The 13,341-nt window shown below is 32.7% G+C and overlaps 3 protein-coding genes across 11 annotated transcripts; 2 read left to right on the top strand and 1 right to left on the bottom strand.

Moving 5' to 3' along the window:
* Window positions 1-141: 141 nt before the first annotated feature.
* On the top strand, window positions 142-3,432 carry LOC114417463 (endoglucanase 9-like). The gene is made up of 6 exons (XM_028382691.1): window positions 142-381; window positions 1,500-2,003; window positions 2,116-2,265; window positions 2,375-2,486; window positions 2,666-2,829; window positions 2,914-3,432. The coding sequence occupies exons 1-6, from the start codon at window positions 184-186 to the stop codon at window positions 3,238-3,240; spliced, it is 1,455 nt and encodes a 484-aa protein (XP_028238492.1). The 5' UTR covers window positions 142-183; the 3' UTR covers window positions 3,241-3,432.
* A 1,770-nt stretch (window positions 3,433-5,202) lies between these two features.
* Window positions 5,203-7,664, top strand: LOC114417462 (60S ribosomal protein L11). Its single transcript, XM_028382690.1, has 5 exons — window positions 5,203-5,339; window positions 5,464-5,571; window positions 5,638-5,680; window positions 6,492-6,687; window positions 7,246-7,664. Exons 1-5 carry the CDS (start codon window positions 5,337-5,339, stop codon window positions 7,439-7,441), a joined length of 546 nt encoding a protein of 181 aa, XP_028238491.1. The 5' UTR covers window positions 5,203-5,336; the 3' UTR covers window positions 7,442-7,664.
* A 1,177-nt stretch (window positions 7,665-8,841) lies between these two features.
* Window positions 8,842-12,012, bottom strand: LOC114417461 (zinc finger SWIM domain-containing protein 7-like). Of its 9 annotated transcripts, none has more exons than XM_028382681.1 (6): window positions 11,851-12,012; window positions 11,381-11,460; window positions 10,970-11,180; window positions 10,755-10,860; window positions 10,137-10,244; window positions 8,842-10,036 (listed from the first exon to the last, which is right to left on the bottom strand). In XM_028382681.1, exons 2-6 carry the CDS (start codon window positions 11,439-11,441, stop codon window positions 9,935-9,937), a joined length of 588 nt encoding a protein of 195 aa, XP_028238482.1. In that variant the 5' UTR covers window positions 11,442-11,460; window positions 11,851-12,012; the 3' UTR covers window positions 8,842-9,934. The 9 variants fall into 9 exon arrangements, with proteins under 9 accessions (XP_028238482.1, XP_028238481.1, XP_028238487.1 ...); XM_028382680.1 differs by having other exon boundaries at window positions 11,844-12,010; XM_028382686.1 differs by having other exon boundaries at window positions 10,970-10,991; window positions 11,844-12,003.
* Between the last annotated feature and the right edge of the window lie 1,329 nt (window positions 12,013-13,341).

The raw sequence follows: 13,341 nt of genomic DNA, 5'->3' as shown, positions 1-13,341 counted from the left end.
GTGTTATTATTTTATTATATTATATATGTCTCTTTAGTTTGATCATTGAAAAGCCTTGAATTACGCCAAGTGATTGATTCTCTCCTTAGCTTATTATAAAAAGGGCAGCATATAACTCATTTGCTTCAACCAACAAATTCCATAGCAAAGCACTTTATTGCAAAAAAGTAACAAAAAGTGAGCATGGGAAATTCCTTGGTCTTCTTATTGTTCCTCATCACATTGTTGTTTGTGGGCAATGTTCAATGCAACCCAAACTACAGAGAAGCATTGGCTAAATCCTTATTGTTTTTCCAAGGGCAGAGGTCAGGAAGGCTTCCTTCTGACCAACAAATCAAATGGAGATCCAATTCTGGTCTCTTTGATGGTCGCCTTGCCAATGTAACAATCTCTTTTTCTCCCTTTCATTTCTTAATTTTATCATTTTTCATTTTTTTTTCTTGTTATGTTTGTTTGCTTTAACTCAACAAAATGAGGGAGCATACCATCTTAACCATTTTTCTTTATCTAAGTGAATTAAGAGTATTTGTATTTAGTATAGTTTTCATATTCGTGCTTATCTTCTTTGTTGGTTCAGTTTATGCATGGTGAAAGGGGCCATTAGAATGGTCTTGCTTTTGCTGAATTTGGTACTACTTGTAGGTTTTAGTAGTGAAATTTTAATTAAGGTTTTAGTAAAAGGGCATCTCCTTGTTCCTTTATAAACTCTTCTACTCTGCTTTGATGCTAGTTTCTTTAAAGCTTGTTTGTATAAAGCATTTCAACGTCCGTCAACGATTTCATGCTTTCCAAGGCCACGCTATATGAGGAAAGCTTTAGAATGAACGTTCGTTACATTCCATTCAATGTTTTTTCAAGCATGCACTTAGTCTTTTTCTTCTTCTTCTTTTTGTTTGATTAGAAGTTTATTGAGTCTATTTTATCAACTAATGCTATATAAGTAAGTCATAAACACTAAAATGCTTGAATGAAATCAGTTGATTAATTGGGTGAGGCAAACAAAAACTATCTTCTCACTTGTTTTTTTTTAACCTTGTGGTGAATTTCTCAAATTCTCAATAGTGTCTAAGTGAGTCACATGGTTATAATTATCTTGTCAAAGGTGTACTAAGAAATTAGTCAATAATTATTAGAATTTAATGTTAATTCCATTATATGTGAATATTCAATATAATTGAAATTATTGACTTTTATAATTACTTCAAAAAGTTATATCCAAAAGAATTTCTAATTAGTTGATATTATAAAATTTCTTATATGGACAATATATCATACTTCTAATTATTATCTTAACATTTATTTATGATGTTACTTATCATGATGTTTTGTTATTCATTTCAACATGATATGTGAGTTATTATAAATTTCATATCTATGTTTGATTTTTACAGATAAAAAAAAAATTCTAAAACTTTTTATAAAAGAAATCATCACTTACATTCCATCCAATTGAACAAGGAAGTGTCTTACATACAACATATCGAAACTTTGTATGGCAGGTGGATTTAAGTGGAGGGTACTATGATGCAGGAGACAATGTGAAATTCAACTTTCCAATGGCCTACACCACCAGCATGCTGTCATGGGCCACAATTGAATATGGGAAGAGAATGGGACCCCAAATAAAAGAGGCAAGAGCTGCAATTCGTTGGGCCACAGACTACCTCCTAAAGTGTGCCACATCCACACCTGGTAGGCTCTATGTTGGTGTTGGAGACCCAAATGTGGACCACAAATGCTGGGAGAGGCCAGAGGACATGGACACTGTCAGAACTGTCTATTGGGTCTCTCCCAATAACCCTGGCTCTGATGTGGCTGCTGAAACCGCTGCTGCACTTGCTGCTGCATCTATTGTTTTCAGAAGGCTTGACCCAACATACTCTAACAAGTTGTTAAGAACTGCCCAACAGGTCTACCACTTTGCTTTGCAGTATCAAGGTTCTTATAGTCATTCACTTGGATCAGCTGTTTGCCCATTTTATTGCTCATATTCCGGTTTCAAGGTAAAATCCATTTTCTACTATGTGTTTTCTAGTGTTGAGGGGAAAATAACAATGCATAAGACTATTTACTAAAATATAATGTGTTGTCTTAATAAGCTTAATTAATTTTCAGGATGAGCTGTTGTGGGGAGCTGCATGGCTTTTCAGAGCAACAAATGCTGTTTCCTACTATAATTTGGTGAAGTCCTTGGGAGCTGATGATCAACCAGATATCTTCAGCTGGGACAACAAATATGCTGGTGCACACGTCCTTCTCTCCAGGGTATATCTATCATATTGTTCATGTGCCAGCATTGAAAAATATTAAGAGTCAAGTTGTTTGCATGATGTTAATCTGACTCAGTGGGTTTATTTGTTTATTGCTACTACAGAGAGCATTGCTGAATGGTGATAAGAATTTTGATCAATACAAGCAAGAAGCTGAGAATTTTATGTGCAAGATCCTTCCCAACTCTCCCTCTTCAAGTACACAATATACACAAGGTAAAGGCAACATCACTACTGAATTTTCAAAACACAGCTGGGTCAATCAAAGTCATGCATTACTGATATACAAGAAAACATGACAAATATTTGCATCCACGATCAATAAATTTACTTTGAAGTGCTTTAAAGTATTATAAAAGGCACTAATTGTATGTGGTACTTTTATTTATGGGCAGGGGGACTCATGTACAAGCTTCCTGAAAGCAACCTCCAGTATGTGACATCTATAACATTCTTGCTCACAACCTATTCAAAGTATATGTCAGCTAAAAAGCACACATTTAACTGCGGCAATGTCTTGGTCACTCCAAACACCTTAAGGAGCATTGCTAAGAGACAGGTAAGTCTCATTACTTGTACCACTGTAAGCTGAATATTGTCTATTCCATGGTTGACAAAAAAAAAAAATATTGTAAAATTTCAGGTTGACTACATATTAGGTGCAAACCCAATAAGAATGTCTTACATGGTAGGCTATGGTCCATACTTTCCCAAGAGAATTCACCACAGAGGATCTTCCTTGCCTTCAATAGCAGCTCATCCACAAAGCATAGGGTGTGATGGAGGTTTCAACCCATTTTTCCATTCGATGAATCCTAATCCTAACATATTGGTTGGAGCCATAGTCGGAGGTCCAAACCAAAATGACGGATTTCCAGATGACCGCAGTGATTACAGTCATTCTGAGCCTGCAACTTACATCAATGCTGCTTTTGTTGGACCTTTGGCATACTTTGCCGGTATCCGCTAATGTTTCATTCACCTAAATTACAAGGTTAAGTCTAGATGTCATTTTATCTGCACCCAACTAAGTTAGTGGTGCATCATTTATAATTCTAGCCCTTTCACTCAAAAATGTAACTTATTGTAATTAGTATCCAATATATTTACTGTGCTTTACGCTACATGGTACATCACACTGACCTAAAAGTTTTATGTCATCTCATATAACAGCAAGACAACTTTATCATCCCACCTACCCTTCACTCTTTATTATCTGAAGCTAAGGGTATTGTTAACTAGTGCTCTTAGAATATTTTTTAAGAAATTAAAAATATATATTTTAATTGAGATGCTTAAAATTATGCTGCTAAAATCAGATCCTTTTAACGACTAATGTGCAAAGTTGATAACAGCCCATGGAAGAAGAAATAATAAATTTAAAGATGGAGAGAGAAGTTAACAACAGTTAAGGAAAAAAGAAATTGAAAGTTTCGTCTTCTTTTTTGAAGAAAAAATTTCTAAGATACATGCATAACAAATACAGGAATTATGATAATTTTCTAATCATAAAATACCAGAAAAAGTGCACCAAGCACCACGTAGATGCTCACTCTCTTTCTGAAATATTTTATTTTACTATTTTCAACCTTTTGCACTTTATTAAAACAAGTTATATTATTATTTATATTTATATTTAGTCTAAAACTCTGAATAATGATTCCCAATAAAACTTGCATACATTCAGTTCATTGGAAATTAGGAATAACCTGCAACTGCAAATGTTTCAGTCAAAAAATAAATACTCACTTCCACTTCGGAAATTATTTAGTTCTTTAGAATCTCGTCCAAAGATATTGTGACAGCTACTACAAGTTCTTTCATAAAAGATTTTAAAAAAAATCCAAACAATATTAAAGCATCCACCACAAATGGCTTTTAGTGCTTCATCTGTTTTTACTTTTGCCCATTCGAACACACTTTTTTATGGATAATGTAAGAAAAAGTCAACCAAAGAGGCTCCTGACATTGGACATTATGAACCTTAGCATCTCAGCTTCTCTTGTCATATACTGAATGTGACCGGAAGAGGAGGGTCTATAGGTGGCATCTACTCTCATTCAGCAAAGTTTATGAAGTAATTTTTGTTTTCTTGGCTAAAAAATAGATATGGTCAATGTTGACCCAAACAATCCTAGTTAATGTCGACTAAAAAATAGTTATGATTGATGTTGACAAAAAAAATTATAACCAATGTCACCTAAAAAATAGTCATGGTCAATCTCGACCGCAAAATCCTAACCAACGATAGCCTAAAAACCTTAGTCAATATCGAAAAAAATAGTTTTGACTGATATTAGAAAAAAAAAAATCCTAATCAATGTTGGCCAAAATAATTTTTTTGACATTGGCAAAAAAATGCTAGCACACATCGGCCAAAAAAATACTAGCCGATGTTGATTAAAAATAGTTCTAACCAATGTTGGTCAAAAAACCATAGTCAACGTTGGATAAAAAATAATTTTGGCCAATGTCAGTAAAAAAATAATCTTGATTGATGTCGGCCTAAAAATATCGTTGGTTGTGGCTAGTCGAAAAAAAAACCTTTGTCAAAATTTATCAATATTTCTATTTTTAAATTGTTAAGCATTTAAAAATATTTTTTAATTGAATATTTGAAAATTAGATAGTGTTTATTTTCTAAAAGTTTAATATCAAAATTTCATCTATTTAGAATATAAAAATGAAATTTTGCATATAAAAAAAATTGAATTGTCTTATCCAAATAAAGAATTTAAAATTTAAGAAATTTGAATTGATTTTATAACAAAACATTTGAAAAATGAAGGAAATCAAATTCTAGACAATTCAAATTCTCTTGACATCTTCCAAACCTAAGGTAAGGATATTTTGGTTAGAAATAAAATAAAAGGGGAATGGACTTAGAAAGAAAGGGAAATGATATTTCCAAAACTTATTGGGCCCTTTGCAACCATATTGACAGGGTGTGCACAAAAGCCCATCAACGGTTTTGGTTCTCCTTTATAATCATAAACTCCCTCACCTCTCTTTGTTTGATTAGGGTTTGTCATTAGCACTTCTTCTTTTCACACTGCCGCTGCAACAATGGTAAACCCTTCTCCCTTTCCTTCCGAAATTAAAAAATTAACTCTTTTCACAAACTCTAATTATCTTTACATTTTGTTTTCTTAATTTATTGTTTTGTTATGAATTGGATTGAACTTGATTTCAGGCTTCAGAGAAGAAACTTTCGAACCCAATGAGGGAGATAAAAGTGCAGAAGCTCGTTCTCAATATCTCTGTTGGCGAGAGTGGAGATCGTCTCACCAGAGCCGCCAAGGTTCACTTCACTCATTGCTCCCGCTTTTTTTTTTTTAATTTTTAATTTCTGTTTTTCTTCTTGCAGGTGTTGGAACAACTTAGTGGCCAAACCCCAGTGTTTTCCAAAGGTTAGTTCTCAATAATTTTCTAAATGGGTAGTTCAGTGATGCTGGTAATGGCCATAGATCTCACATCTGTGTTCATTGGTTTTGTTGATCATTTTTGTGATTCTATCACTTTCTTAAAATATAGATTGCTGGTGAAGTGATTTTGAAGAATCCCCAAGGTTTAGGGTAGTTTATTTTAGGGTTTTCAATGGAAAGATCGTTTTGTTTTCTTAATTGCATTGTCAACACTCAAAGGTCTGGTAATAGGGTGGAAATGGTAGTTTGAGTTTTGAATTTTTTGCTACTTATAATCTATGAAGCATGGACACCCCAGCCCCTTGCCGTGTCCGGTGTCCGACACGCGTCCGTGTCAGTGTCCGACACCCGAACTACACCCGAACTACGTTCTATATTTTGGACATTACAGGTGTCCACGTGTCCAGTGTCCGTGTCCGTGTCGGTGCTTCATAGATTATAATGATTAAGTGTACCTGTTCTGTGGTTATAGTCACAGTAGTGGTGGGCTTAATGAAAGTGCATTTAAATGTTGATTTTTCTTCAGAAACTTGATTCAGAGGTTCATGGAAGATCTGAAAATGAGGATTCTGATATATCTTGATTGTATGGCTTTTTTCCTGCTTAATTTAATTTAAACCTTGTATGCAAGTCCAGAATACGGAAAGCATTGTCTATTGCTCTGTTTGAAGAATTTTAAATTGTACTACTTGCTTTACCACTAGTTTATAGTAATGGTTATTGTATGTTGGATATATTTGGCTGTTTTTCACTCTTGATTGGTAAGAATTGTTTTTCCTCTGCTTGGTTTTGACAGCAAGGTACACTGTTCGTTCCTTTGGGATTAGAAGAAATGAGAAGATTGCATGCTATGTCACTGTCAGAGGTGACAAGGCAATGCAACTTTTGGAGAGTGGTTTGAAGGTTAAGGAATATGAACTTCTCAGAAGGAATTTCAGTGATACTGGTTGCTTCGGCTTTGGTATTCAGGAGCATATCGATTTGGGAATCAAGTAAGTTGAAGAACTCTTGGATTTTTATGCTGGTGTTTTGACTTTTGCCTGAGGTAAACATTTTAGGACTTAAGGGAAGCTGATTATTTGATATGGGTTGTGGTGTGCACAATGCATTTTCAAAATTTTGGATATGACATAACATATCTCTTCCCCTTTATGTTGTATTCCAGTTTTGACTTGAACCAAATGCTAACTGGTTTATAAATAATGGGAGTTTAAGAATTTTCCTTTTGTTGTTTTGGACTTTGGTGCTTATATGAAATATGTTTTCTATGGCTTGATGATTTTGAGAAAGCAGGAATTGCATTAGTTAGGTTGATTTCTTAATTAGTTTTTAGGCGTGATGTTATGTATAATTGATTAACTGGTTTTGCAAATTACATGTTGTCTTTAAATGACATTGTCAAGTCTTTCCCTCTTGGATTCATTCCCTTGTAATGTCAACTTACTTTTGTGTAATTTCCCTTCATATATATTTGATTATGTTTTCAATTTCTTTGATTATGAAGATTTCAATTTACACATTAGTTCGTTGACCAATTGACTCTGCTTCAGGTATGATCCTTCAACTGGTATTTATGGAATGGATTTCTTTGTTGTTCTGGAGCGTCCTGGCTATCGTGTTGGACGTCGCCGCAGGTGCAAGTCCCGGGTTGGAATTCAGCACCGTGTCACAAAGGAGGATGCTATGAAGTGGTTCCAGGTGAAATATGAGGGAGTGATCCTTAACAAGTCCCAGGCAATTGTTTAGTTAGATTGAGTTCGCTGTAGGATTGTGTTATCAGTTTCGTCAACTATAGCTCAATCTTTCTGTGATAGTATGTTAATTTTGAGGCAGGTTTTGAATCAATGTTTATCATTTCAGTTTCGTCATGAAGCATATGGATTAACATTAGCCCTGATTAAACGGCACTTTTATTACGAAGAACTCGTGCACCCCCCTCGTTATGCAATTATGCTTGGCAATTTTCTTAGTTTTCTTTGCAACCAAATAAGAAGCATGTGCAAAACATTTTACTTGCGAGGGCCCGATATAGCTAAATATTTTTCCTCAATCCAGCGAAAAATACTCCTCTCTAAGATACAGGCATAATAAATACAGGAGTAATGATCATTTTCGAATCATCAAATACCAGAAAAAGTGCACCAAGCACCACGTTGATGCTCACTCTCTTTCTGAAATATTTTATTTTACTAATTTTAACCTTTTATACTTTATTAAAACAAATATTATCATTTATATTTATATTTAGTCTAAAACTCTTAATAATAATTTCCAATAAATCTTGCAAACATTCGGGTCATTGGAATTTAGGAATGACCTGCAACTGCAAATGTTCTAGTCAAACAATACTTACCTTCACTATTCTCTTTATTGATTTTATATTTATTTTATTCAAATCTTATCATTTTATTTTTTTTTTCTAACTTGAATGCTTTAAAAATTCACATAATTTTTTCAAATATTATAAATCTAAATCTTTTTAAATCTTTTATGTTAATTCATTAAAATTCAAATTATGGTAAATGTCCAATAAAAATAATCATAATCTTTAAAAATAATTTTTTAAAATCTTAATAGAGTCCAAAAAAAAAATCCATATTATGTTAAAGCATCCACACAAATGGGCTTTAGTGTTTCATCTGTTTTTACTTTTGTCCATCCGAACTCACTTTTTATGGATAAATTGTTCTCTATCTAAGAAAAAGTTAACCAAAGAGGCTCCTGACATTGGACATTATGAGCTTCAGCATCTCAGCATCTCTTGTCATATACCGAATGTGACTGGAAGAGGGTCTATCAGGTGGTATCTACTATCATTCATAATCTTTTTCCGGAAAATATGTTTTTTGCACTGGCCTTGTCTTCAATAAAGTTTATAAAGTGTATTTAAATTCAAAACTCACGCATAGGGTCTGTTGTTACTTTTTAGTTTATTTTTATTTTAGTTTGTTTTTGTTTTATGTAGGATAGTTTTTTTTTTAAAGTCAAATCAAGAATTTTATTAATAGTGCACGATGTGTGATTCCCAATAACAGCAAATTACAAGGTAAAGCATCTAAAAAAAAAAGAAAAACAGTACAATCCACCAGCTTAGCAAATGCTAAAAGCATAATAAAGGACTTGTACACCAATTTGCAAAAGAAAGAGAACTAGAACCATGTCCCTTATATTTCATCCAGGTCCAAGAAATTCTCTGAATATGATAAACCACATTCTGCACATCAGGAAAGAAATTATCCTTGAAAATTACAGAATTTCGATACAACCATAAACACCAACATGTAGCATGCCATACAAGTAATCTAACCCTTCGCAGCTTCTTTCCTCTAAACAAAGATTCAAATTGAATGTAATGATGTTGCACCAAATTAATTTGAACCATAAAAAATAGAATTCCAAACCTGCTGAGAAAACTGACACTGCACAAAAATGTGATTTAAAGTGTCAAGATCGAACTCACAACCAGGTCGTTCAAGAAACACCCCTCCTCTATTTTGTAAAGCCTCACAAGTTGGTAGTCTTCCCCACAAAAGCTTCCATTAAAAAACCAGAACTTTGGAAGGAAGAACACATTTCCAAAAGCTATTTGATATGAACTCATGCTGATATGTATTAACAGTCATGCCTTCACTAACCAAAACATATGTTGATGCTACCGAAAATTTCCCATCTGCAGTTTTATTCCAAGTCCAAGAATCTGGTACTTCTCTGGTCAATGTTGCCCCAGATCAAATAAGCCGTAACTGATGCAACTCATCTTCCTCACAACTATAAAACCTGCGCCTCCAATTTCACTTCCATCTCCAACCAACAAAAGTCTATTCTCCAATTCTAATTTCCCATGTAGGATAGTTTATTAGGACATGTGTCTATTTTATTTACATCCCACATATAGTTTATTTTAGTTTGCTCTAATTTGTTTTACTTTACTTTAATTAGTCTTAAGATGTGTTTATTTGAATTAATTTTATTTTTTATTCTTGTCCTTGTTGATAATGCTCAGTTTGCTGGTTCAAATTCTTCCTATATAATTTAAACCTGTTAGAATTTCCTTTATTAAAAAACTAATAATAATATTGATGATGAGTTGATGACAAAAAGTTAAATTAGCGAAAAGCATTATTTTCTTTATGTTATTTGACCTGAGATCTTCACTGTTAACTAAATCTAAGAATGATATGTTCTTTGCTCCATAAAACCAATACTAAAAAAATTACAAATTGTTCTTCATAGCAAGGGCTATACTTTGGACAGTAGCACAGCTAGCTCCTCATCAGACACCTTAACTTCAACATAAGATCCCAAAGATGCAGCAAGTCTTGCAGCTAGTTGATGTTTACACTGGAGCAAACCCACACAGTGCACATTTTATACTTGAGTACTAGAGTAATAAGAATGTTAATAATCAACTGAATATGATGAAACAAGTATGTAGCCTTACACAAAGTTGTTCTCCTCTGTTGACAACATCATAGAAGAACGAATAACAAGCGCAAAAATTTTCAGGAAAACACAGATACTGGTCTTTTCTTCGGGATTCCCCTGTAACCTAAACAAGTGGAGAATGAAAACATAATCCACATCAAGCAAATGAATGGTTCCTTAGATTCTCAAAAGTCAAAGCATTCATTATTTGAACATCAAATAATTGGCACTGTATCCAATGATCTCTTCTTATCTTTTTCATATACATTTATCTCAAATATTCTCCTAGAATCAAAGAGGACAACCAAAGTTGTCCAACAACCTTTTACCCTCTCAATGTTGTAATGCAAACCCTAAAAATTTTATATGTTTTTTAAAAATGTCAACTTTTAGCTTATATAAATAATCTCAACTCTAAATTTTTTCACAGCTAAAATTTTACAACCATCTTGCATCTTTCGATATTTCTCCCTTCCCATGTACTAACATCAACCATCAGATTTATCCCTTTTTATCTTCCTATATCTCTTTTCTGAGCCAGGGTGGTAAAAAATGATTTTTGAAATCATATATCAGATTTTTAAGCAACATTCCACCTATTCAATGCAATGGAAGAGAGATCAAAAGGTGAAACCTGAAAGATAAACCTTCCACTGGGGTGAGCAGATATCTTGCTAACACCTCTTTGGTCGACAATTCTAGTGGCTCCCTCAAAGTTCTTGCCAAACAAGAAATGCAAACTGGTTTCATTTTGCACGGAGACCAAAACACAGAACTTCAATTGAAACACAATGCATGATAATAATGATTAGGAAACAAACACAAGGGAATAGGAATCAATTGACTTACGTCCAAAGTTGATCATCATTCACTGTGACATGAAAGTAAGAGGGTCTTGGGTCATGAGTCAATAATTTAAAGCAAGGTTTTAAAAAACAGGCCACACCCATAATTGCAACCAGAACATGAAGGAACATTGGGTTTCTGCAACCACATTGTGATTGCAATTGTGGCTGCATTAGCAGCATTTGTATGCACTTTTCGGTAACATCCAGGATTGCTACAAAACCACAATTGCAACCACAACACACATAAAGGTTTATTGGATTTTCACAACTGCATTAGTGCAATTGAGACCACATTAGCAGCATTTATACTCAATTTTCTGTAACATCTATCTAGGGTTGCTACGAAACCACAACCGCGACCATAATTTAAAACCTTTAGTTCAAAGCGATAGAAAGTAATGAAGTTACTTACCTGAGTGTGTAGACTCAATTTCCTTCCATACTGCCTCTGCTACCAAACTGCTTGCACTCATTCTGTATTACTACTGATTACTGAAAATATAACAATATAGGATATGATTTTCAGTAATCAATCTAAAATATATGAACAAAACAAAACGGTACAACTTTTTTCTCTGTATTAATTGGTTATTATAAGAGTGATTAATGAATACAAGAAGAAGAAATCTTTAGTAATGAAACAAAACAACCAACCAAACCACGCTTGCAGACTTAGCATTCTGTAGCAGCAAAATGAGGTAATGTTCTCACACATGTTTTCAAAATCACTTTTCAATAAATAAATGAGCAATCCAATTAAAAACAAAACTGCAATAATACTAATAACAATTAACCAATCTAAGCCTACATACATGTAAGAGACAATTTTTCCCGAATGTTAGAAATTCGAATCATTTGCAAGGAAGATAGCATACCCATTACCCTGTTACTGATGGCTGTTGGGATCGATGGTAGAAAAGCCTTCTCCTTCAATGATTTCGTTGCAGATTGACAAAGGGATAGGGAATTAGAGGAGTCTATTTTTGGGGTTATTTTGGAAGAAAAATAAAAAATGGAGTGCATTAATAAATAGTGGGGCCGCAACTAGTAATAGTCTATTTGCTTCAATGCCTTTTCAACGCTACACGGCCTTTAAATTTCAGTAAGGCTCTTTTTATTTACATACTTGTTTCCTAAGTACAATCCAATACCCCTTTCTACCTCTCAACTATCCATTATACAATTTTTCCTTAAAGATGTACACCCCTTTTGATTTTTGAAAATGTATTTCCGGAATTACATATATTTATTCTAAAAATGTAACTCTAGAACTATGATTTATAATTTTGGAGATATACTTCTAGAATAAGAATATGTTTTTCAATAAAATATCATTTAGGAATTAAGATAGTTGTCAAGAAATACAAAAAAAAAAATCATTAACAAGATAAACACTTATTTTATACTCATATTTGTTAATCTTATTTTTCATCTTATTATTGTTGTTCTTTAAATCCTATCTAAAATCTTATTTTCATCGTATCTTATTATTCTTTAAACCCTAATTATAAACCATCTTCACAATATATTCATCATATAATATTATGTCTTCATCAATAGTATACAATATTTTGTATTTTCTTTCATGTTGCACTATGTTTCAAGGTAGGATTATCATTATACACATTAATTATAAAGCAAAATTTTTTGCGATGATTTTTTTCCTTTAATTTTTTTCCTTTAAGTGCGTTCATTCATTTTTTAATTGAAGTCTATGTCAATGATTTAGGCTTCAATGGCTGTTGAGTACTTTAATTGAGGTATAATTTATAATTTTTTCAAGAAGAATAAGGAAAGAATTAGACAGCTTAACCAACACACTACTTATGACCACCTATCTTTCATTCTTTCTATGTCATGCTAGACACCACAAAGGAAGAAATTATAAAGTTATAATTTCAAAGTGCAGATGAAGGAAAACTCACGTTTATATTAAGCACTTTCTCTTTATAATTCCTTAAGTAATACACTAAGGGTACTAATTAGGAAGACTCTTTTATTTAATGGAAAAACATTGGATTAATATTTATTTATTTTAATTTTTCATTCTTGACAAATAATATATTTAAGTATATATACATTATCTAAAACTTCTCATTTCAAAATTATTTTTTCATAATTAATTTTAAAAAATCGTAAAATAAATATCAATTAAAAAGGGTGTTAATTATTATCACATCACCAAAATATATTTAAACTTAAAAATAATGAAAATAAAACGCACAACATAACTAGGCCTGTTTGTTTTAAAAAAATTAAAAAAATGATTTTTATAAAAGCAATTTTTAAAGATGCAAACAAGATTTGTTTGTTTAAAAAATAGTAGAAAACTGTTTATTTTAAATAAAAATAATTTAGACAAACACTTTAGAA

Source organism: Glycine soja, chromosome 6 (genome assembly GCF_004193775.1).
Source record: "Glycine soja cultivar W05 chromosome 6, ASM419377v2, whole genome shotgun sequence".
Lineage (NCBI taxonomy): Eukaryota > Viridiplantae > Streptophyta > Magnoliopsida > Fabales > Fabaceae > Glycine > Glycine soja.
This window is presented reverse-complemented; position numbering and strand designations above follow the sequence as displayed.